The following is a 26464-nucleotide window of genomic DNA, read 5'->3' as shown; positions in this document are numbered from 1 at the left end:
TAGTTTGACTGTTCAGGTGGATTTCAGTTTTACTGAAAGCAGTGTCATAACTCTCACTTCATTCCATGGAGGCAGGATTTGTTCACTTGTTTCTCTTCTCTCTCTAAGCAAGGAACTGCCTATTCCAAGCAATTTTTTTTGCTTGGAAGCATAAAATCCAAGCATCTCCTCAAAGCAAGAGATGCTGAAAACACTGGATTTTGCTGAGCTGACCCTCCACCCTCCATTTTTTCCCTGCCCAAATGGGAGAAAATCATCCCTTAAGTTACATTCCAGTAGAGTACAATGAAGGATATATATCTCTGGGTTTTTTTGTTTTGTTTTGCAGGGTTATTTTTTGTGAGTGTGGTCTTTTTTCCCTTGTTTTTCTTTTTCCCCTTTTTTTTTTTTCTTTTTGTTATAGAGACAAATTACAATGACGAGAACAGCACCAGGAATTTACTGTTGATATATTTTACATTGTTAGGATAACATACAGTTTCCTGGAAAGAGGTCCCAAGTTTTTTATCAGGAAGATCCCACCTTTGCTCACATGTATCCCTCTTGATGAGTTTTGTTTAATATCAGTGATTCTTGGTAACTGATATTCACATGAGTGACATTTCTCTTCAAAACAGTCTCATATGGAAAAAACTCACCTGTTAGCTTAGGTATTTATAACAGTGTACATGTGTGGCTATTATCTGTAATATGGTCCAGTCATTTGCATTGGATGACTATCTTATAAAGTGTTGACTTCACAAAATAAAATTGTGCCTTGGTTCTTAGTAGCCCGCTGCTTTTGAAATGAAGAAGGCATCATTTGAATGGTACCCTACAAATACTTCTCAGTGCAAAAATGCAGAAGGTGTTTTGTTTTCAGTTATAAGAAAGGTTCCATAAAAACATACCTTTTCTTTTTTGCCATTAAAAATGCATATGTTTTTTGCCATGAACAAGAAAAGCATTCCAAGAATATGCCATAAATACAATTCTTGTAATCTACCAACCTGACTGTAGCCCTTTAAGAGCCTTAGGGATGTGTCCTACTTTAAGAACTTATTCATAAAAAACTTGGTACCCCTCACATGTTACAAATTTCATGCTGTACTTCAAAGAAGAACCTTATATACATTGTGACTAAAGTACTGTTTATTTCATAATCTAAACAAACACTGGAATACAGTCTATGTTTTTCTACTTTCCGGCAGACTTTACAAAGAGATTTTTTTTTCATAATTAAAACAATCTGCATACACACAGAACATGCATTCTCTAACACCAGTAATGAAGGTAAGAAGAGTCAGTTTCCCTCATCTTCCTGTTGTCTGTGTTAGAAAAAAATACTTTTCTTTTTACTGTAGTTATGACAATGTGGCTAAGGATACAAAGACTAGAGCACAGTTTTACTCCCTGCACAGAAAATGTTCATCACAAGCATGCTGATGGTGATACATATTACATGTCTATTAAATGATAGGCATATTTTTATCCCCTTTACTCCCTTTTTAAAAATACTAAGTGGCTACATGTAAATGCAGTGAAGTAGGTATAAGGTTAATTAATCAGAGTTGATTCAGACTGGCACCAAGATGCAGCAAAGTCCAACAAAGTCTCAGCAAGGCTTTCTGTGGGTGACTGATGGCCTCTTCTGCAAAGCAACTACTTTCTACTTTTTCAAAGCAGAAATCAAAGGCTTAGCAGCATGGCCAATCCTGTGGACAGGGCAGTCTGTGCCGGTATGCCAGGCCCCCTGGAAAAGATGCACTTGTAGTCCATTAGTGTTTGAGAAAATGTGAGTGGGTTACCTTCCCCGGGGCCACGCCTGCTGCTCTGTGTGGGCCAGGGGCTGGCCCTAGTGTCACACCACGGAGTGGTCGTTGCTGTGGACACCAGCCAGGATGGTGTGGTTCAGGGAGGAGGCCGAGCGGTCCGAGCCTTCGGTGGGGCCGTTGGTGCTCTCACTGCGCTGGCAGCACAGGATCTGCTTGAACGTCGCGCTCATCTCCTTGTCCCGGTACGAGTAGATGATGGGGTTCATGGCAGAGTTGAACTCTGCCAGGAGCAGGAAGAATTTTTCATAGGCCAGGACATTGCACTGGGGACAGCAAACGTCAAGGAGCAGCAAGACTAATCCTGGGGTCCAGCAGATTATGAAAGCACCTAGAAAGAGAAAGAATGGACAAAACACAAAGTCTACAAATATACTAATACACCATTACTTGTCAAAATTCCACAAGAACCATCCAGATAGAAGCCGCAATGGCTAATTTTCTCTTTCAGGACCATTGTTCCCACACTCTCTTTTCACTGACCCAATGAGAGGGATGCCTTTCTAAGATCTGTAAATGGTTATGGGCAGCACATCAAAAGAGCAAGATACACCCCCAAGCCCCAGCCCCAGCCCCCCACCATCTGAAACTCTGCTTGGCAAATACATTTACATTTAAAGTTGATAATGAGGAACATTTTTTCCCTTCAGCTAGAGACCTCTGACTAATCAATCTCTTGATCAGAAGAAACAATACTGCAATTTACTTCTCAAACTAATAACAACAAAGGAAACATCTCTGTGAGTGCTGAAAAAGAGAAAGAAAAAGAGTGGTGCAGACAGCAATTCTCAAGGAAAAGAAAGCCTGGGTCTTGTTAACCCATTTCAGCCCCATTATGTAATGGAAAGTCCTAAACACACATCTTTCTTGCGCTGAAATGCCGTCCTTCAATGGATCTACTTTTCTTAGCGGTCTATTCAATCAAAATTCAGAGGCTCATCAGGCTTCAATAGCGTCAAAGCCACAGAGTCTTACACAGATTAAAATGCTTCCCCCCTCCTTCCTCTCTTTTCCAAAGCTCTGAGGAGAACAAAGCCCAGAACAAAATTCAGAGCTCAATGCAGAAATTAAGTCAAATGCTTTGTACTTTATTGGGAGTACAGAATTAAAGGAAGATCGTAACTCCTTGCAGGAGTTACAGGAGGTTAGAGAGGCTTTAAATATAAGCTCTGCTGGGGAAGCCCTTACACACCAGTCATGTCAGAACAAAGACAGGGCTCCTGAGATTTTCCAGACTGCTTTACTGAGGTGGAAACCAAAGTCTTATCAACATGGAGCAGGATTAGCACAGGCAGCAGCAATAAGGACTTCCCAGCACTACGCTGAGAGCGCTGTTTTCAAACTGGTTCTCCTGTCACTGTGGTATTTATTTGTTTATATACTGCTCCCGTTTTTATTACAGTGATGGCCTCTTGCAGTACTAGCACCTAAGTCAATTCCCACACCAGGCAGACTTTGCCATGCCTGCCAAGAAGGTGCCAGCAATTTCCAGCTTGGGCAGTGACAACTGTAAACTGTGCAGTTTGGACAGCAAACCCAGGTAGATCAAATAGAAGAAGATTTTCCAAAGGGTCTGCAAGCCTGCAATATATGCCAGGGGACAGACACTGATTACCAACCAGGAAACCACACACATAGGCTTTTTACACACCAAAAAGCATCCCTAAACTGAGTTTCCTTGCAACTAATGGTGCCATTCAATGCCTATCGCTTTGCTGACCAACAAAGCTCATCAATGGAAAGAAGCTGGGGGATGAATTGCCAGCTGCCAGGTCAAATCATCGAGCTCTTTCACCAAATGACTTTGTTAGGGTCCCTGGCAGCAATTTGACAGCATGGGGATGAAACTCTCCCAAGCTGAGGTGGCATCAAACACATGAACCCGCTTCATAGCTTTTGTCTTTTTGCAGCTCTTTTGGATTCTGGAAGTCCTGGAAAAGAGTACTTGAAACCCATGCAAAGGACTAGAGGCTTTTGTCCCTTCCTTGCACCTGTTGCCATAAGAGTAGAAAACTGCATTTCTTTACTTGCAGCATTGTCCATGCTGATAGAATCTGCCCCCTGCACAGAAAAGGTCTACTGAGCTGCTTTTTGCAGAAACAAAGTCATTAATTCAAAATTCAACAACTCACTGTTGAAATTGTGCATGTTGTGTTCAGCCTCCTAGCTAGTAAGGCAGCAGTGCACTTTGTTCTAGCTTAAGCATGAATTTCTTCACTATAGGCTGCCTTGGGAGAACAACATCAGAGACGGGAACACTGCGAGTCATGGGAACTACAGTGAAGGACAAAAGACAATGACAGCATCCTCACCAGGCCTGTAGCAGAAAAGTCCAATGTGGAAACAATGGAGCTAGCAGGAAAGCTCTCATAGCATTGTTCAAAGTTGCAATTGAAGGCTTCCAATTTTCCTTTTTTTTTTAATCTGTTGCTAAGGAATAACAGAACGTTCTGTTGGCATAATTTTTGATATGTTAGAAACAGCAACAAAAAGCTCTATGGTGAGGCAGATAGGAATATGCTCCTGAGAAAGTCCCAAAGTCATCCAGAAAAATCCACATGCACTGCACTGCACTGAACACTTGTCCCAGATGGAGTTCCTGAGCCTCTCTGGGCTCCTCAGTATCTCAGACAGGTCTGATAACCTGAGTGCTGAGGCTCGATTGGCTGCACTCAAGAAAAAGTGGACTGTGGTTGAGCAACCAGCTAATCGCTCTGTGCAGCTCAGGCTACACTGAAAAATGATAAAAACAAAAGTTGCCTTCCCACCCAGCTCTGGAAGGAAGTCACCATTGTGCAAGTTGTCACCCTTCTGCTCCTAGCAAAACATCCCCCCATGCTAATGGCTCTGGCAGCTTATTAAGTGCTTGTAAATGATGACACAAAAATGCCTCAGCTTTGCTCACTTTATTTAACTGTTGGTACACTGGAAAATACTGAGAAACATCACTCAGGTAAGGATGTGTTTGAATTAGGTACAGAGGAAAACATAAATGTCAGGCTCTTAATACTTCAGATTTAGGAAACTTCATCTGTTAATCATGGAATTATTTTTCTGCAAGGAAAACAAGGATTGATTTTTTTCCCCTCTTACTTAGAATATTTGTTGAAGTAAGCTGGAAGTGAAATTAAATTCTTCCCCTCCCAGAAATCTGTTGTGAATTGATTTCACCAAGAATGAAGACCTAAAAATACCACATTTAATAAAACAGAGACATCCAAAAGCTTCCTGCTGCCATATACTGGAAAGCCTTAAGCATACACCAAAATATTGATGTTTTTCTGCTCAGAATCAGAACTGAGAGCAGTCTAAAGTACAGTATTAGTAATTTCCAGGTGCATGTTAACATTTTACAAACCTTGGTCAAACCTAAACCAGGCTTACAATGACATACAAAGCAGATCTGTTGCATTCAGTGACTTGAACCTTTGTGGATATGCCAGAGTCTTACCAAATTTATGTCTTTGGCACTAGGAGAGCCCAATGCACTTGAAAAAAAGTGCAGACTTTATGTCTTTGGGTGGCTGAAGAGCAGTGTTCCCTGGACAGAGAGCACCTTGGGATATTACCTCCAGCCCTGGCAGTCCTTCAAAGGCGATGGGGCTGCAAGAAGCTAAATGAGCTCTTCAGTTGTAGTAGAAGGAACATTCCCATGGAGCATGGCCAAGGTCTGTCCTGTGGGTCAGGCCACAGAGGGCTGGGTGAAGAAGGAATGCGAATCAGGCTGAATGCCCATCAGGGGTGAATGGCTAGCCAATAGAGAGGAAAGCTTGAGGGAACCAGAAAAATAGCACATCTTAAAAGATTGAAGGGTCCCTATGGACTAAGAAGCATGTTTTACAGCAGGTATGAGTTACAAAAAAGCACTTATGACCTAATGTAATTTTCTGCTGAGGTGTGATATCTCTCGTCACAATAAGAAATGAAACATTGACTCCTTGTGCATTGTCTGTCTTGCAGAGCTGTGGTAGAAGTCCACTGGAGGCTTTCCAATGTCCGTGATATGACTACATCTCATCTGTCTTGAGCCCTTGTCTGGTGCATCAGTGCAGATTATGTTTCCATGTAGCTGGATGTTGGAAACCCTTGGGTAAATGAGACAAGGCCTCACAGCAAGGTTTGATTGCAAGAGACTAAAAACTATTGTAGGCAGTAGGCATATGAAACCAGCCATGATAAATCACACAAAAATCAGTGAGTGCAAGAACAAAAGAGAAAACAACTCCAAAAACCAGCAGCAGAAAAGAAATAAACTACACAAGAATAAACACTGATGAGCTAGTCACTCATTACTAGGATACCAGACTGGATGGCTACTCATGAAACTTCTTGTGTTAGCAGGCAAAGTGTTTCCTAAGCAGCACTCTTTTTTCTTTTTTTTTCTGTCTTTTGCCTTGGAGAGCCTGTGTCTGTGTTTATTCTGTGATCATTTGTTTTCCTCTAACGCAAAAGAGCAAAATAAAAGAAGCACTTCTGCTTCTGCCAAGTCATACACTGCTGTCCTTCAGAGGCTCCAGAGGGATGTAGCTCTTGTCAATGCACACCTATTCTGAAACACCCTTCTTCTCTGCCTTAACCACACTGTGTCCTTTTCATGTGCTCTCTTCTATTCATCTTGTGTGTTAACCCTGATATCTGGCATGGGTTCACACTCACCCTGCAAATTCCTCAGTCTATGCAGAGAGGAAAAATATTGAAAGGGCCTCTTTTAGGGAGTGAGAGAAGAAAAAAAAATCTCTCCTGTATTTGCAGTTTTTTAAGGATTACAGGAATAGGATAAGGAACCAGCATATCAAAGACAGAAAAGCAGAAAAGATCCATTCCAGCTGAACTGCAGGAACATTTATAATTGCTGCTGTTGCCCTTCTACTTTTGTCCATCTGCTGTCCTCTCCAAATCCCCTCCTGCCCTCAGAGTGGTACTTGTGGCAGGCAGCTGCACCCCCTCTTCCTCTGGGACAACACTGGCTGAGAGAGGAAAGGGCATTGAACGTCACTGTTACGATTGTTATCACAGCTACCAACAGGGAGAAGAGTCCTTCTGCACTTGGTGCAGGCTAAATGCAATGCTCTGGGAGAATGATTTGTTTTAATTAACAAAACCATAGCCAAAAAGGGCTGCAGAAGTGCCTGGCATTTTCAACATTCTGATTTAATCCCACCCTCATCAGGGAAAGCCACTTGCTATGCTAGCTGAGGTGACAGCTCATCAGCTGCAACAGAACTGCATTTCTTCATGTCCTAGCCATCTGCAAACTGTATCAATAGTCCTTCTCATCACACTGAGCATTGTCTTGTGCATGGCTTGAACAGAGATAAGTACTGCAAGCAATAGTGCCTGTTTACAGCTGTGTATTGTTTTCCCCTGACACAAACATGACAGCATGAAATCTAAAATGAATGAATGATTACAGATGCCAAAGATAACGAAGAGCATTCATCATGCTCTAAACATAGAGTGTAGGAGAGATTCTTCTAATTCTAGTCTGACCTAATTTTTCCCAATTTTGACACAACACTATTACAATATATGCTAATACTTCTTGGTAGATGAAAACACTGTTGTTGTTTTTTGTATTTTTTGCTGGAAATAATTAACATAGAGATAATGACTGCTTTGACCCATGGAATTTTCATGTGAAGAGATAAAATGTGACTACCACATTTTGATCAGATTAATAGATTTAATTGTGTGCTAAACTTGAAAAATTCCAAAGAACTTGATAAATGAAAGGCTGCCTCTTGATCCGCAGACTCCAAAAGACTTGAGAAGGATGACAGTGAAGGAAAGTCCTTGAAAAATACTCCAGGTGGGAGAGAGCTGCCTACAGAGTAGAGGTAAGGATGGCCATACTGAAAAAGGTGCTATCAGAACAGCTTGATTTATTGAAGGTGTCTTTATTTAAGAAAGCTGTATGAATTATGAAAGAGTGAGAAATTCATAGCACACTCCTGCAGTTTTTGATTGATTGTAAAATGCTACCTTCTCTGATGTGCCTCTGGGAGACTTTAACACTATGGGTGCCTTTGTGTTTCAAGCCAAATGTTAATTTTGTGAGGCTGTGTGTGAAAGAAAGAGGAAATATCTCCAGAAAGAAAGATGTAAAACAGTGTAAAACAGGAAATGAGAAACAATGCAAACATAAAAAAAATATACATTAATATTCATGCAACACTATCTTACATATACTTTTCTAAGATGATTTAAAGCAAGAGGATGTGAGCACATAAGAGAAAATACACAACTAGAGACCATATGAAAGGAGCTGGGTGATACAAACCACTATCTTGTCTTTCATGACACTATATATGCCCCATCCCTAGGGATCTGTGTTCTAGCCTCCTGGGAGCTGAGCAGCTCTAAATGTGCAAGTTATAGATAAAATCCTATCCTCAGCTTTATCAAATATCTTAACTCTGCATGAATTCTGTAACTGTCAGGTTTGGGAGATTTTCCAGTCTACTGTACCCATGGTTTGTAAAGAGATTTTAGAATAAACTGGTTATGCTAGTATTGCATCAGATCCCTGATTCCCTACTTTTCCACAGCTACATGCACATGCACAATCCAACCCTTGCTGAATCTTGTTTTGGGAATTTCAGCTAGCAAGTTTGGCCAGACTTTGTACAAAATAATGGCAAGATTGTGTAGGAATAGAGAAATCATGTCTCACCTTTGAAGGTGCACAGAATTTTCTGGTGTTTAAGGCATGGCTATTTTTGTCAACAAACCATCCCTTCTCTGACAAACCCATCTGCTTCCATCTTCACAGATTTGTCTGGTTTAAAACATGTTAATGACTTAATATGAAAGCAGCCTTGGGGCTCTGCCTGTGCTCTGGCTGAGCTGGGAGGACCAGCAAGCCTCGACCCCAAAGAGTTAAACCTTGTGTATATTACCATCACCTCTTTCTGGGCTTTAATATGTAGTATTTCATATGTGTCTTTTCATCCATCCAGTCCTCCTCACCTTCTTTCATTTCAGAAAAAATAGAGAAAAAAACTCTTTCTAGGGGGACACACCATCTTGACTACCAATGATACTTCTGCTGGCACCTAGACTCCTTTGCTACAGGCTGGCCTCTGCTCTACCTGCTCTCTTCCAGCACTCACATCATCACATTGCCCCCCATTGTATTGAAAAACACATAAATATCTTGGTGAAATCTCTAGGTCAAAGTCTTTCTTTTAAGCCAGACACACTTTGGCACTTATACCTGCTACACAAAGGGTTAACTGAAGAAACATCTGACCTATTATGGTGTTACACAGGGAGCTGACAACAACCATTAGCCAATAATCCCACTGGCATAGCTAGCTGCATGGCCACCATGTGGTCAGTAGGGCTGCATCTACAGTGATCATACCTTCCCTTATCTCAGAGTGAGCCAACATCTTTCATCTTCTCTCCCTGCTTCACTTTGAAAATCCAGACCAGAGGTGGTGAAGAGCAGGTTTCCCCACAGCCAGACTCCCAAGTGGCAGCTGTGGGAATCCTTGTGAGCCCACTCTCTGCAGCACCTTGTGCTTACTGCCCCGAGTGCTCGCTGACATGTGCTGGAGGCAGGGTATGCTGACACTCCGACTCCTGGCTTTCCTTCTGGACATCCTATCTGCTGCATGGCTTCCCAGCTGGACACTACCAGGTGGTCCTTTCACAGAGCCTGGCACCAGATGTGGATGTTTCCAATACCGCACGGTCTCCAAGCACTGTGGTATCTCTGTAGCATCTGAAGCCTTGACAGTGTGAAACAGCAAAAAGACAGAAAAGACTGGGGAGCACCAATAACAAAATAAAACTAACTGAAGAGAAAATGAAACTGGGCAGTAGCAAGCCACCAGAAGTGATCTGCTTATTTCATGGGTACTTGCCAAACTCTAGCCCAGGTTAACACCTGATGTAATTCCCCACCTGATGCTTGCAGTCTTGCAAATGGGTGTACTGGTTTTTGGCCAGCTGATTCAGCTGCCCTCAAGTATTCCACAGGTGACATCTCTGAAGGAGAACTCTAGTGCTAATGCAAATGGAGGAGACCAGGAGGGTTTCTCAATTGACATCTGCAAACCAAAGGTGTTTGAATAGCCCTCTTTTAGAACATACTTGTAATGGTTTTAAAGAACAACTTGCACAGAGGAATGTGCAAAATGTATTCTAAAAATAAAAGCAAAAGCTTAATCCTGCTGCGATTTATCTGTATCCATTTGAATCCCTCAACACAAAAAAAATGGAATTTGCTCCTGACCTAGTAACTGCAGGAGAGAGATGGTGCACTGCCCCTCTTCAAAGGGAGAAACTAAGGTTTTATCTATAGAAAGCATTTTAGACAAAAACAGGAAGTCATTAAATGCCAGTGGTCAGCATTTCAACTGATTTCTAAATTCATAAAGATATGTGAAGCTCATGTCTGAATAAAAGCTTGGCTGTTGCCAAAGCAATCTGATTATTTATCTCTGTGTAAAGAAAAACAGTAGTCCTCATGGAGTTTCTCTGTTGCCAAAAAACCTTACACACAGAGGAAATTTTGGTGTCTCTTTCAATTTTTGGTGTTCTAGACAAGTCTTTATGCTCTAAATTGAAAACAAATACTCCTACAGTCCCAAATCAGTGCTGGTAGCTTGGCTGGAAAATGAACACGTAAGCCCAGATGATAACAGGCTCCTGGTACTGGTCTCCCTGGGTTGCAGGAAAAAGAAAAGCAGGCAAGAGATGTCTGGGGAAAACTAGAAGCAAGAACCATAGAATCCCAGAAAGACTTGGGTTGGAAAGGACCTTAAACATCTAATTCTAACCTCCCACCATGAGAAGGGATGCCACGCATTTCATCAGGTTGCTCAGAGCCCTGTCCACAAACCCTTCCAGTGATGGGACAGTCACAATTTCTCTGGGCAAACTTTCCAGTGCCTCATAGTAAAGAATTTCCTCCTAAATTCTAATCTTAATCTACTCCTTTTCCATTTAAAGCCATTCCCACTTGTTCTATCACTCCTTACTCTTGTAAAAAGTCCCTTTTCAGTGTTCGTGAAGGCCCCTTTCTGGTACTGAGAGCTGCTATAGGCTCTTCCCAGAGCCTTTTCTTCTTCAGGCTGAACAAGCCCAATGCTCTCAGCCTCTGCTCCAGCTTTCTGATCATCTTGGCCCTTCTCTGAATCTGCTCTAACGGGTCCAATAAACAACCTTTAGCTCATACCTGGCAACCTGTATCCACCCCCTAGTCCAAACTTGGTTAGGATTCTCTTTAGGGGCCCTGACTGCTCAAAAGAATGACTTGGGACTTCAGGTGGGGGGAGACCTCTCCCTGAACAGCAAGGGGACCCTGTCTGCAGGGTTTGGGTGAGGCTTTCAGGTCCCATATGCGGGGCTGGAGGTCACCAGGTCTCCTGAAACATGAAAACACTTCTGCAGAAGTGAAGGCTCACTGCAAGAGGTTGTGTGAGGCCAGGGCAGGACAGCTGGCACCTGCAAGCAGGGTTCGCAGACTGGACTCTCCTCTGCGTGCTTCTGCAAGGTACGTTTAGTGTGCTTGGGACTTGGGTGTTTCACTGCTTTTTTAGCAGCTGCAGTTTCCAATCACAGAAAAATAATTCACAGCCATGTTGAAAAAGCCCTGTTCTGCCCACTTTTCCTACAGAAATCCATATAACTTCTGTGGTACTCTGCCACATAGTCAGAATGCTATGCTCAAACAATACAGCATATTTAGCAGATATCAAACAACTTTGCTATGTGAGACTGTTTAATTGTATTTTCCTTTGTTGTTAAGGACATTAAGTGTTACTGGTATTATGTTTGGATAAGCTCCAGTTGCAACACAAGATTCCAAATGAAGCCTGGGTGGATGCAATTTAATATGTAAAGGACTGCCTTGATTCTTACATAAGATTAAACTAATAATATTAGAAGAAAAATATTAGCCTCTGTTGGTTCCCTTGATAGGAATAAAACTTATTTTATTTAACATGCTAATACTGCACTCTGAGTAGGAGAAAGTGTTACCAAGTGTTACCAGCTGTACCTCAACTGCAAGAAAACTGTGTGTGCTTTTAATTTATATAGCCATACTAACATTTATCTGATTATAGCTATCTGGTTAAGCTGTGGTAGACATCCTTTGAGGGAACTGCATTAAGATCAATCACACAAAGTGATTTTAAGAAGCAGAATTCATGCTGACAGCTGTGCTTCTCAGAAAATGAAGAGCACAAGCTCCAAAGTGAAATGGGCAACAGTGTACGCCCCTAAGGATAAGGGAATGCCACTCTAGGATAAACCTGCTCGGGAAAATCTGCCTGCCTTTGGACAAGTTAGAAAAGCCTTTCTAGTCCTCACCTGAATATAACAAATCAAACTACTGCCTCAAAGCAAAAGCAGCCTTGGACAGACTGCACATGAATGGCACTATCACCTGAGTTGTCTGCACACCTCACCATCCAAGCTGTGTTAAGGTAATGCAGGCATTATTCAGGCTATCAGACCACCAGGGAGGCACCTACAAATGGCACTGCTAAAACAGAGGGGAGCTGACAGATGTGGCATTGCATACCACAGGAGAAGCACCGAGTAGAGAACCACCTGTGTTTTGATTGTGGGAAGTATATACTTACAGATTATCAAAAGGGTAAATTCTAGGTTTTGGCACTTAATTCTACACGTACCTTTAAAAAATTATCTAGATGAGGCTGGTATCTAGGGCAGAAAATATAGGTTTTGTTCTGCATTTCCACACTGTGAAGATGAGACATTGTTTAAAGGGATGCAGCCACCTTTTGGCTCTCACAGATTTCTCTGGATTCCCCATTAGGACGCTTGCTGTCTTGCTGCATAATTTCAGTGTGGTAACAACAGTATTTTCCATACTTCAAATGAGAAATTCAGTGAACAGGACTGGAAATGTTTAACTGCTGCTGATGGATTCCAGGGGCAGCTTCTCTGATGCTTCTCTAATAATTTACCATATCAGAATCTAGATTGATTTAAATTTTTCAGACAAATACAGAAGAGAGCTCTAATAAAACCTGGCCTCTCTTTCATGTCATATCATCATCATCAAGAATCATACTGCCACACATTATCTGAGGGGAAAAAGGTGTATCTTCAGCTAGCTCCTTCTCTCAGCAGTACACACTGGGGTAAAATCCTGCGTGTGACTACACCCTCATGACTACAAATGAGGGCATCCCAGTCTCATCCACTTAGAAGACCAGTCACTGCTCCTGGGTTAGACAAACGATGTGTCTTTCCCCTATGACTTTTCCCTCCCCCTACAACTAAGCTTCCCCAAAATCACTGCATTTGTTGGAGAAGGGAGCTGGATTTGGCATACAGAACAGATTCTTGTGTTTCCATTGGCTTACAGGAGTCTTCTACCTTTGGCAGTCTGCTCTCCTGTTCTAAATTTAACCTCTGCTAAGAAAAGTATGGCACCTAAAAGTACCCAAGAGTAGTGCTTGGACTGTGCTAGCACCACATCCTTGGTTGCTTGGCTTAAAGATTGCCATTTAAATAGCCTCTGAAACCACAAAAAAGCACACTATCATGCTTTTTTGAAGGTTACTCAGTCTGCGTATTTCTGAGGATGTGACTCCTTTGACCTCTGGCAGACAGTTTGCTCCAGTGTCCCTATAAAAGACTGTAGGTTTTGGCTATATATAACAGGGGACAACAATGCTGAAGTTTAAAAAAAAAGGTGCTAAGTCTCTTAACTTTCAGTTCCCTTACTCCCACCCTCTTATGAAAGAGCAATTGAATAGCAACAGAAAACTGAAATTAACTGTCTGTGCCAAAAATGGGCTGACTCCCAGCCACCTTCATCTCTTTCAGGGGTGTTCATGAGAAGAGCCAGACAAAGGTCATTTAGATCCAGCCCCTCTCTGCCACGCAAGGAAAGCAGAGGTGTTAACACTGGTGCTTTCTCTGCAGCACGCCTTGCTGCTGCTTGGCTTTCTCCTGGGTTTTCTGCTGCTGGGCACGAGCAGGAGTTCCCACTGAACTCTTGGCCTCTCTAATGAGGCTGTCAAAGACAACAGTTATCATTCTCTTCTGTCACCTGTCTTCAGTCCAAGGACAATGCAAACTTTCAGGGTTTCTCACAGTGACACAGAGAAGAGATGCTACTGCCAGGGCAGAGCTCATGGCTGTGCTCACACAGGGGCTGCTCCCCATGGATCTGCCAGTGAATGTGCTGCTTCTGCAGGACAAGAACTTGAAAACTCTTCCCTTTTAGCACTCTGTTTGCCATGGACTTCAGTCCTCAAGCGATGAGGGATTTATATACCATCCAAAGTAAAACCTTTGCCAGCTGAAAATTAAACAATCTAGAATTTTTCAAAACAGAAAAGACAGTTTAAACAACTCTTTAAGATGCAGACCAAGCTGATCTGGTGAAAAAGCAGATCACATTATGTACAGCACGGTAGAACTCTACTTTTAAAAATAACTGCTAATAACAGTTCCATCAGATGTAGCAGACAATGACATACAACGCAGATCACACCATGGCTGCCAGAGACAGAAAATACTTGTGAAAGCATTTGCTTCACACTTGGAATGCCTGAGACTTCGTGCAGACAGTGATGAAGCATCCAGAAAGCAAGCCTAATATGTTCAGTCTCATCTGATGGCCCTTATAGCTGTCTAATCCCCTCTGGCTGATCCTGTGCCATCTCCAGGCATGTCTGTGGAGCATTCTGCCCTGACCCTCCATGTGAACAGGCTCTAGGCGCAGGGCTGGGATGTTGGCTCCAAGGGAGGGGACAGCCTACAAGCAGGGATACTGCAACTCCAGTAACTCCCACAAGCAATTGCAAAAACAAACAACTGCAATCACCACAGCTGCATTGAAAGCTAGCCTCTGAAAGGAAAACAAAAGGCTCCTCCACACTCTGTGGAAGCCCACAAGAAGTATTGGCATAGTTATCAGTCCTCAAAAGAAGGTCTTAATATGCATAGGCTATCTACTGTATTGTGTCCTGCTTTAAACAATACAGTGGATGCAGGATTGTGAAATAGAAAACCGAACTAGCACGTCAGTTGTTGTTGCCTGATGGAAGAGGAAGCAAAGGACCAAGACTGGTACCAAACCACAAAGACCATTTCCACTTGCATTACCCTCAGCAGCTGCACATTCAGCTGCAGCCCACCTAAGGGGCTGAGGAGGCAGTAAACTGACAGAGTAGCAGAAGGAGTGAAACAGGATCTAAAAGCATTTTGAGAGGATCAAAAAAAAAAGACACCTCCTCAAATCCCTGCTCCCAGCTTTAGTATTGCTCCATGTTAAAAAAAAAGCACCACACCAAGAAGGCTGTGCCCACCAGCACTGCTCAATATTACCAGCACATGCCCAGGAGGTAGAACCTGGGGACACAGGAAATATGTTTTATTGCAATTCTAACTAATCAAAGCACTCCCACTGAATACTCCTCCTCCAACACCCCCTCCCCCCAAATTAGTATCTATGAGATCATAGTTTTAGTTCATGTTGATGTTTTAGTTCATCATTGCCCACAGTAGTTCAAGTCAGATTATTTTGGGACAGACATGCTGATATATGAATCTGAAAGACTTCTCCAGGATTGTGGTTTTTTATTTTGTTTTAGCAGATACTTGTAGGCTTGCGCCTAAAGTAAACAGGAAACTGCATGAGATAAAATGAGACCTTCCAGGCAAAAAGGCCCTCCACTGAGGAATTTTTGGTTTAAAATAAAAGAGATAAACAAGCAATTAGTACATTGTAAGAAAATCGCTTGCAAAATCCTTCTATTCAGCAAATTAATTGCATCTAAGAAGTACCTCTGCTGTTCTAAATGAAATACAAAGCTTTTTTCCTTTTTCAGAAAAGATTAAAACTCTCCTAACTACTCAGCAATGCACTGAAGGGCACCAGTCAGAGATGACTTTATTTTCTTTTAAAATGTTTTAACAATGGAATATTCAAGCAACACTGAGGTAAACTCCAACAAAGCAGCAGTGTGTATGGAAGATGCATAAAGAAAAAGCCCTGAGGCAAACTCAGATCAGCTTTTGCTGGACGTCGTTTGAAGCTCCTGGTGATACTTGCTGGCTTCTCCTCATTTTTCTACAGAGTTCAGAGCAGCAGCCACACCAAAGCCAGGCTAGCTAAATGAGAGACAAATGCAAGGCAGAGGGGCCATTTCAGTGCTCTAGGAAAAGCCCATGCTTCCAGCTCCTTCTTATAAACTTTATAGCCTGGAGATTGATCACAGCTGTGCCTTAAATAATAAGGAGCTAAACCAAACACCACTGCAAGCTTTTTATCTGCTGGGCTCTAACTGTTCTGCAAGCTACAAGGGGAGAAAAGGAGCAGAGATTTCTTTGTCCCTGGTGTTTTCTAGGAGAGACAAGCAACAAGGTATGAGCCCACTTACTTGCCCTTCAAAAGAATGAACACTCAGTTTCCTTAGGCATCCTGTGACACCACAAGCATTTTACTGTCATTGGTGTTCTTGCTGTTGTATACTATCAAACCCTGATATTGTAACCCTGCTCATTAATTATCTATGAGCATGAGAATATGTAGCTATGAACAGACTGACCTACTGCAAACTTGTTGATTTCACAGTATTTCCAGTACATATTTTTCTGAAAACAAGCACTCACTAATTATATTTTTCGTCATGTGTCCTCTTGTCTTTAACTGCATTTATTAGAGAAGGCTCATTCAAGTTTCACCACCTTGAAGTCCTTTAAGAATGCAGCATCAGTGGCTAAGTTATAGGTATGGGGCAAGTAACATGGTCTGTGCAGGACAGTTTTCACTCCCTGACACTTTAATCCACTTTTTGTGGAGCTCATGTGCGAAGCTGGCTGAGCACTCTGCAAAGCCTGCAGTGTTGGGATGCCACAGGAGTCTCGTGGGTTGGTGAGTTCCGTGCCCCATGGCACAAGGTATCATCCTGGTTGCAGTCCAGCCACCCTTCCCCCTTATTGACACGGCTTTTAGGTGAACTTTGCTTCCCTCCCACTTGACCCATGGTTGGAGAAGCTTGCATCACTCCCTGAACCATGGGGTTTTGTAAAACCCGAGGTGTGTGTGCCTGGGGAAGGGAATGAATGAGAATGGGGAGAAGCAGTACTGCTGGACCCCTCCTACCCTCCCCAAACAGGAGAGTTTTGTTCCAGTAAGTTATAAGCAGTGTTACTGTCTCAAATGGTACTGGATCTCATATTTTCTCTGTGGGCCAGGGGAGCTCCCTACAGATTAAAACTGCAACTGTTGAAATCCACCTTTTAGATGTTGACTGGCTTTGATGTGTTCCATATTTATGCAATTATGGCAGCATGTTACTGAAGATAGGCTGTATGTTTCATTCATAAAAGAAACAAACAAAAAACCAACAAAAAAGGCACCTGTAACTGACCCACAGCCTTCATCTCTTCCTTATTCTGCATGACAGACTAATTCCCATATCCATAAGGGTTACTTTGTGCAGGAGTTCAGGTCTGATAGGAAAGGGCTGAGTGCAGAGATCTCCCAAGGTTCATTGTGGCTGTAAAACACTGCTGCTAGCTGTGAAGTCTGAGCTTGAATGTTGCTGCAACGCAAGCTTTATTTCAGGGGAAAATTCACATGTTCAGAGTAAACGATGCAGTGCACAGGCAAGAGCAAAATCATCAATAAGTAAAGAAAAGAGTTGGTTAGCTGATTGCAGTAGACATTGTCAGGAGGCTTTGAGATAAGCAGTGAGATGATCATATGCAGGGGTCACCATCTGAGCACTGTCCATGAGCACAGAGAAAGGGAGAGGCAGAGGTGCCAATGCCAGCAAGAACATTGCATATCACTGCAACAGACACATGTAAAAGTTTGAGGACACAACAAAAACTCAGTCTTTTCCAGAGAAATGTTGTGTTGAGATGTGTCTGCCAGATGGAAAGAGACAAACCCAAGAGTTATTTTATGGCAGAAGAGAGCCATTTCTAACTTGCCACCTCTCCATCTTTATCCCTAGCTGTTTTTTCTCAAGGTATCCAAACATGGTCAATGGGCTGTACACACCTCCTCACCCACAGGAGCACATATTGGGTCCGACTCAGCTATACTACGTTATACTAAGGGGAAATTCAGAAAGCTAGTTGATGTTGTCATCACACTTCTAGCACATATAACTCATCTCACAACTTAATGCATTTTTTGTCACCTGCACTATTTGTGTGTTAAGTATTCAAGCATGCTTTCACAGAGAGTATATTGATTATGAGCAATCCAAGAAGAACTCGCACCTCTGTTGCTCATGAATTGACACTGTTTTGTACCTGGAGGTGAGTGCTACTGAATGCCACCAGACCTTTTTGTTCTGGCTGTGAGGGTTCACTGGGCATGACTAGGCTTACAGTGTATTCCATGGTATTGTTCTACCCGTGAGTCTGAAATAGGAGTAGTGCTTATTGGACATTGCTGGATGTAGAGTGCTGCATTGCCTCTGCATTTCTGTAACTTATGTGGACTTGTCTATGACCCAGAATCTAAGCCCAGCTGCCACCAGCCCCTTTGACATCTGAGGACCAGCTGGAACACAAGGGCATTTATTTCCCTGTTAAATTTCTTTATTCTTCATGTGTCAGAAAGGTTTGCCTTACTCTTAATGTGACAGCACCATAGAGGTGTCTTTATCAGCTCTTGAGTGCTTTGAACTCCAAGCAAGTCCTGGAGCCAGAAGACACTGCCATGAAGAGGGCAGCTGTGGTCACAGCAATAAGGGGTGTCCTGGAAAACACTCATACCAAGGGCACAAACTGCAATTTGCTTACACACACTTTAATCAAAAAGGGTGAAAATATTCTAACAAAAGTTCTCCATCTAAATTAAAGAACAATTCATACATGAACTGAGCTACTGAATCATTAAATATTTCCAGATATTTCTCTTACTGATATCTCTCATGTTGGTTCATCAAATTTCCATACCTACTGCTAGCCTAATAACTGTTTTCACAGGTCTTTAAAAAGCTGGTAATGTGCCTGGTGTTTCTAATAACTTTGTGTTTCATTTTTCTGAGGCATGAGAAATAGAGGTGTTAAAACAACAAAAAAATACACTATCCATCTTCCAAGTATGTGGACTTCTCTCGTTTTTTTGAAAGCAGTCAGTCTGTGTCACAGAAGTGGAGGATATTGTTTCAAGATGTGGCAACAAACATCTCTTACGATCACAGATGTCAGCATACACAGAAGCCCTACCATATTACGCTGCTGCAAAATGCTGCCTTCAAAATTGCCTAGATGCAGATATTTAGGCAATTCTATCAAGGTACTAGAGGCTGGCCACTGTACTAACAGTATTCCTATTAAAAATATCCAACTTAACTCTTTACAACAGAAGCTTTCTGCTTGGGTTGGCGTTTTTAGTTCTTGTGCTTTCTGCTTTCTTACACACACATTTGAGGAAATGCTCAGTGAAACTGCTGCATCTGTTAGACATTTATCTCTTCTGTTTGAAAGCAACTGCAGCAAAAAGAGGCAGTGAACTTAAATTTCAAATGAAAAGCATTTCAAGCTTCTTTAATAAAGGCAAATATACCATTTTCTTTGTTATTTTGGGGGAAATCTGCACTCAACAGTGCAATATGCCATGAAGACATCCCATAAGAGACACTTTGCAAGATTCCCTCTACTGCAGGAGTCAAGGGTAATTCTTGGTAGCCTCTGGATGCAGGAGACCACTCTGCAAACTTTGGGGAGAAAGGTGAATTGTTTTAAAGTGAAGTGAATGAAGTGCAAAGCTTATGAACACTTGGTGGTCAAGGTTTTAATGTGTTTCATCACTGCTTTCAAGGTCAAGGCCAGGTTTGAAATCTGGTTCATGTCCCTGCTAAGATTTCAACAGTACACGTGGAGAAATCCATGTGTTTATACAGACAAATGCAGAACTTGTGCTTCAGCCAGCTCTCTCAGCTCATTTTAAATGCAGGAGATTTTGGAATTTGAGGCATTGTTGTAGGCACTGCATGCTAGAAATTTGCTGCATCTCCGGGTGCACATACCTCCCAATGGTAAATACTCAAACAGGTGCAATTTCCTTATGAATCAAACCGTAACTGGCCATTATTTCTGGGCAATCTACTTTTTGAATTACTGATGATCAATGAAGTCCTGGACTTAGGAACTGACAGTACAAGACAAATAAAATGAAAAAATAAAATAAAAAATAAAGAATAAAATAAAATAAAATAAAGTAAAATAAAATAGTATCTTTTTGATGTTGAGTTTCCCAGGGCACTGAGGAGAAGTTATAGCCCTGGAAAGTCATGTATCCTCTACACCTTTAACCAGAGGATGTGTCTCAGCCCCAGCTGGTTTTTCTGAACTCCTGTGGCTGCAGAGGGAGCTAGCCAAGGAAAAAACCCCAACACCTAGATCCCCAAAATCTCAGCAGCGGTAGTAAATTGACCTGTGCCTGTCCAGCAGCCACAGACAGCAGGCTCTTTGGCATCCTGGTGCCCCCCTTTCTTGGATCAGCATAGTCAGGGAAGCTGGGAAGCAAATGGCTGCCTACCCAGCAGGCAAAGCACTCAGTACTCCTCCCACTGAGGTACTTCTCTCTTACAATCAGAGAGATAAATCAATCAGAGGCCTAAATGGTGAACTGTCAGGGTAAAAATGGAACAGATGGGCCTGCCATTTCACAACCTGGCTCAAATAATTCAGGAAAAAACCATTTGGTCTTTCTTCTAAGGGTAAATCTCTATATATGGAATATTTATGCCTATGACAGTGGTTTGCAGGAAGGTGGCTACAATTTGTTTTCTAGAAATAGGCCTGGAATTGCTTTTCTATGCCATGCCACAAGCCAGGACAGTCTGGCAGCCCAATCCAGCTCAGAGGCATGTGATATGGGGCACCAGTGCTCCAGGACAGGGTGGTCTCTACTGTGAAGGCCCCAGAATATCCTTTGACAGCTCAGGCTCCCACAAATTACCCTGGCAGTTAAGCTGGCTGTCAGAGGTGCTGCTCCTGCCTGCCAGCCAAACAGGGGCAAGGCAGCACTGAGAAATAAAGAGAGCAGAAGAGATGGGAACAGAGGGAAAGGAGAGGCAGGAGGGTGAAGAAAAATAAAAAAAATTAAATAAAAGGAAAATCTCATGGGAAACAGCATCAATCAGTACTGTGTTCTCTGGAATGTGCTTAAAAGCTAGTATTTCTGGAGTGCATATGGCTTTATCCACACTTCTCACCCTCCTTGCTGGGGCCAGGCCAGTGTACCTGAATGCCTTCTGCTTTATCACAGGACTACACATGGTGAGTGCAGCACTCAGGTATTTGATGGCTGAATTGGCTGAAAGTTCTTCTAAAGAATGCTACATTACTTATTTCAAGCTAAGTACTTTGCTTACTTAAATTGATCCCTCCTCCCCATAGAGTGAACCAAGCCAAGCTTTTCTGCTGGAAAGACAGAAACCCACACAACTCATCTTGTGCAGAACTCTGGCTAAACAGGCAAGGATCAGATGCAGATCACCCTCAATGAAGGACCATTTTCAGCCCCCATGGTTTACAGGGGCATTACAGTCTATTAACAATTATGCATCCACTTCACCTTTTCTTTCTGTGTGTGTGTGAGACAACAATAGGAAAGAAGTTAAGCTACAACGTACTCAGATATTACACTCTCCTTGCTGAAGGAGGGTAAATACAAAATGCAACTGGAAGGCCAGATGTGTTCACAAGGCTGAGTATCAGACAGCAAGCAGGCTGCCAGCAATGATCCCATGGCACCCAGCACCTTTAGAGCTATGTCCCCCAACGTGGCATCTATCCATTTTCAATTTTAGTCTACAGAAAAAGTAGCAACCATTCTACAAAACCACAATAGTTTTACAAAATATTTTTTTACTCTCTATATATTGAACTTTTGCTTAGAAAATTCATCTATACTCATTGTACTTTTCTAGAAAAATAAAAAATGAGCACTTTAAAGCAACTTAAAACAAGGAAAGATGAGAATTATCAATGCCATATGTCAGAACAAGTTCTTTCTAAGGTTATATCAATACCAGAAGATCTGAAACAGTTCCCTTAAAACTGCTTTTAGAAGAACAAGAAAGGTACTGAATCCAGGAGAGCTTGGCAGCTTTTCCGCCTTTTAACAGCTAAACCCCCTCCCTTTTCTTCAGGAGATGACTTCTTTAATGAAGGAAGATATTTCAAAAATCTTTACTGTTCTCGCATATCTATGGTTATATTAACAAACTTGTAATCAGATACCAAGTACTTTATTAAAACAGAAAGACCCAGGCAGATAGCTCTTACTCAAACACAAAAAAATTCAACAGAATTACTCTCTCACTTCTCTCAAACATGTCTCAACCTTTTTTCTTTATACTAACCTCACAGTCTTTTAATGCCAACATCAAGGAATTAATTACTTCAACCTCTGCAGCACACAAGAGGCTACTCTCCTACCAGCAGCAGATGGCCACCCCCGTGGCAGATATGTCTGGGGCAGTTTTACAGACCAAGTTCTCACTTTCCCAGTTGCAAAACTTTACATCACCCTATCCACAAACTTCAAAGCACTCGTCCCTGTTCAAATTCCTCCTGTTTGCTAGTGGGTTTGGAAATAAAGGATTTTCACTTAAAACAATTCCCTTTGCTCCAGTACGTCACTAAGTAGCGCAGACTGATGGACAACACCAGAGCATGCAAATTAAATACCTCAGATTTACAAATGATGTCATAGCTTCCAAAGTCTTATCACCTTCCATACAAGCTCTGAGCCCTTGCTGTCCTCTAGGCATTGATGGGACAGGATATGTGTCCAGCAGTGGACTTCTCACGCTACACAAGCAGTACACTTGGACATAATATCACATTTGTTCACATGGATACAGGACAATGAACTTCAGAGACATTGTCTTATGCTGAGGAAAGTAGAAGTGCGACACAAAGTTTTCCCAAACAAGAACTACAGAAAGGATGGGGATCTTCTGCGATTGTTGCTTCCAGCTTTAAAGAAGGTTACCAAATGTGTAAGTGTTTGAGAGAAACTTATGGTGGACCAGCTGGGGGGAAAAAAAAAAAGGAAGGAAAAAACCCTAAAAATATCTTTGAAAGAAAAAAAAGAAAGTAAAAGTAGTCCATCAATGAGCTCAGTAACAGCATCCCCATGAGTAGGAAACATGCAAATAGGAAGCTGTTCTGCTGCCACCAGAAGAACTCAGAATCATATCTTCCTTCCATATTCAGATTCTAAATATCTTTATTTCAAAAAATGCAGAAACGAAGCCTTTTTGATAAACATTTTTATGCTGGGGCTAGAAGGATAGAACCATGGCAGCTGTCTGAAAGCTATCAATCACTGCTGATCATTTCCCACTGCACTCAGTGGCAGCTGTACCTTAAATGTCTCAGCAAGTTTTGTCAGCAGCAGTAACTCTGTGATTTGATGTTAACAGCCATAGTTTCAATGAAACTATAAAGGCAAAAGTAATGTTGAAAATTGAAATTGAAATTTGATATTGAAAATTGTTTTTCTTCTGTTTTCACAGATAATCCCAGAAAAAACAAGCCTAGAATACTTAATCATACTGCTCATGTGCAATGAAGCAATGTAGAAGGAGGACCACTGCTTCTCTAGCACAAAACAGTCTGTTGTTGTCAGTGCTTTCTTTCCACTGGTGGAAACAAACAAGAGTTCAGTGCCTCAATGAATGCAGTTTTACAATGAGACTAGTTAACAGCTGGCATTTTTGTTCAAAAAATTTCTGAAGCTGAGGTCTAGCTGTAAATTTGACTTAGCACTTGGGTGGTGTGCTGAAACATGGGAAAGACAAATGGTATCACAACGGTGAAAACAGAAGCCAGTGGGTGGACAAGGACCTTAACCCATACCTTCAGACTGCAAATGCTTTCCTTTAGAAGTTGCCAAAGATGTATCAATTTTAGCTGAGGGGGCAAGAAATATAATCTGGAAGGTTCATGAACAAAATAAGCAAAACATTTAGAAGCAAATTTTCCATGCAACCATGTGCTTTCCAAGGACAAAAATGTTATTTTGTGAGCAGCCATTTTTTAAAAGCACTATTGTTGCCTGTTCTAAAGAATGGATGGGTTCCCATCTTCTCTTCCAAAAAATTCAAAATTCTCAAATTTCGAGAGATCAGCAGGACTATTTTCAAAATTTCTTCTTGGTAACAATTTCTGCCCTGGGTATTCAGCAAAGTTTACCAAGGCCTCTGTTTTAGGGCAAATGTCCCACAAAACATGCCCATCTGCATTGTTTTGGAGAAGCCCAGGTTGATGATTACTTAGTCATGGATGTAGCACTGCTAAGTGGAGTCTGATATCAGAGCAAGATAGGTTACCAATTAATTTTTTATTTTGGTGTGGATTTTCAGTAAGTGAATATCACTTCTTAGTCAGCATTTTGTTTTACCTAGATCCAAGTGAAAATCTTGAATTCTACTTTTCAAGGTCAAGGTGTGATTTCCAAATCCTATTGTTAAATTAAAGGAAAATAAAAAACAATTCTCAGGGCCTGATGAGATATATACCTACTTTTGCCATTGCAATTAATTTTTAGAAACTTCTTGGAAAAGGTCAAAACCTATGCAAGCAAGAAGAATTAGTTTTTTTGTTTATAGTTTTTTTTAAATCAAAATGTGAAGTGTAAGAACTACTTGAGGTTTACTCCTTTCTGGCCATTCCTGGAAAATGAAGAGATCTTTCATCTGCCCTTTAAATTTATTTTTTCAATGAAAAGGTAATAAATTATACTGAAGTCGGGGAAAGACTTTTATTAAACAAGGCCTCATTTTCATCATACTTAAAGGAATGTATTTACTGGAGACATTTTTCTTTCTCAGGAATACAATAAAATAAAACCACATTCCTGTCTTGGAAAATGATAGAGGGTCCTCAAAGTGCATTTTCAAAGGATTTTGAATGAAAATAAATAATTCTGATTCTTAACTGAAGGGGGAAAGAAGGAGAAAACTTCTAAATGGATTCCCTAGGGCGAAGCATTGAATGCTGTAGGGATACCTGGAATACTTTAGAGAAAAGACATTTACCAGGGATGTATCAGCTTTAACTGAGAGAGTCAGTGAAGAAATGAAACAAAACATTTACAATGAGACTTTCTACACATCCAGCCATACTCTGGGTTCGGTGAAAGTTGTCTGGATGGAAAGCATCAGTAACTTCTGCTTCATCAAGTGGAGCTTGCATGGGCTTGTTTTGGAAAAGAAAGCTACTTTTGAAGATTATCACACAAACAAACTGACCTCACTCTAATTTCCAGATCCTGTGCTTCCTTATTATTTTTCCTTTCAGCATTCTCACCAGCCAACCAGTAACAGGAAGAGTTTGGCTTGGGACTACTAGAAAAAATTCAAGAAGATCCACCAGAATTCATTTGCTGGACTATAAATGACAATAAAAATGATCAGTGACTGAGATTTTGAGACAGAGCACACATAGTACTGCTTCTACCAGCAGCATGAAATATATCAAGCAATCAAGAAAAAATCCTACAAAGGGTGTCAAATTTAAAACACACTACAATCACTGCTTAATTACATACATATTGTACATAGATGCTTGGCAAGTTTTCATGCCTCCACTATTTTAACTGGAAAAGGAAAACCCAATGGATTTTTAATGATTCTTTGTGAAAATTTGTCTTCCTGTTAGAAAACTGTGCTAGACCTGTCTAATATAGTGATCAAGCTGTATTTATCAACAAAATAGAAAACAGATATTTACATTTACAAACATAAAAATATTAGTACACTTGTTATGAATCACTGACTAAAAGTTAAAGTTCTTGTTATCAAATCACAATGATTTCACAATTAAACCTTCTAACAAATACGAAGGAATTAATGTACGAAGACTTTTATTCCCCTTCATCTACTGGCAAGCTGTAAGTACACTGTTACTTAAGTCAATACTAAAATGTCATTAAGATGCACAGGGGAAATAAAAAAATAAAACAATGAAACAAAAAAGATAATACATAATTCACAATAAGTGGAAATGGCAAGGCCTGGAAACTGCGGATTCTCTAAACTGTGTGGTTTTTTCCCTCAAGGAGGCTTTTGAGCAGCAATCAGAACTACTCCCAAGGCCAGAGGGAGAAGAGGGAGAAGACGGAGAAGAGGGAAAAATCCAAGTCATCCAAAATCCAGTAGGATAGATAAGGTATGCTATAAATAATAATTTTAATCAAGATTTCACTTTTTCATGCAAATATTTGATGATACAGCTTGAAAGTACTGCTGTCACACTGTATCTCTGAAAGCATGTTACAAACCTTTGCTCTCCATACTATGAAACAAGATTTTATCCTTTAAACTTATGAGCTCTCCATTTAGGCTACAGTCATCGGCAACAATTTCCCAGTTTACTTGACTGCAGAGTTAAATTCACAGTATATGCACATTTAAAATATACTGATCTAAAAACACTGGGACTGCACATAACTGCAACCTCTATGCTAGAACAGAAAGTCATTGATGCTCAGACTTGTATTGCCTGCACCAACTACAGAGTTTATTGCCCTGTTTTTCTGTCAGGAGTAAATCAATACACAAGTGACAGTTCTGTGGCACGGGGGTCAGGCAGGGTTGGTGACTCTGAACTGGCACCCCGTGCAGACCGCAGGGTAACACAGTATTTATGGCTTCACATTGCACCAC

The 26464-nt window shown here is 41.4% G+C and overlaps 1 protein-coding gene across 2 annotated transcripts in view; it reads right to left on the bottom strand.

Moving 5' to 3' along the window:
* Window positions 1-391: 391 nt before the first annotated feature.
* Window positions 392-26464, bottom strand: part of LPAR1 (lysophosphatidic acid receptor 1) — a 68097-nt gene continuing 42024 nt past the window's right edge. For both annotated transcript variants that reach the window (XM_005425328.2, XM_031060559.1), the window contains one exon: window positions 392-2142. In XM_005425328.2, the coding sequence (XP_005425385.1) occupies window positions 1841-2142 (302 nt within the window). In that variant the 3' untranslated portion in view covers window positions 392-1840. The remainder of the gene's footprint in view (window positions 2143-26464) is intronic.

This window comes from Geospiza fortis, unplaced genomic scaffold, assembly GCF_000277835.1.
Source record: "Geospiza fortis unplaced genomic scaffold, GeoFor_1.0 scaffold203, whole genome shotgun sequence".
NCBI classification, from domain to species: Eukaryota; Metazoa; Chordata; class Aves; order Passeriformes; family Thraupidae; genus Geospiza; species Geospiza fortis.
The sequence above is the reverse complement of the archived record's forward strand: the minus strand, read 5'-3'. Positions and strand labels throughout refer to the sequence as shown.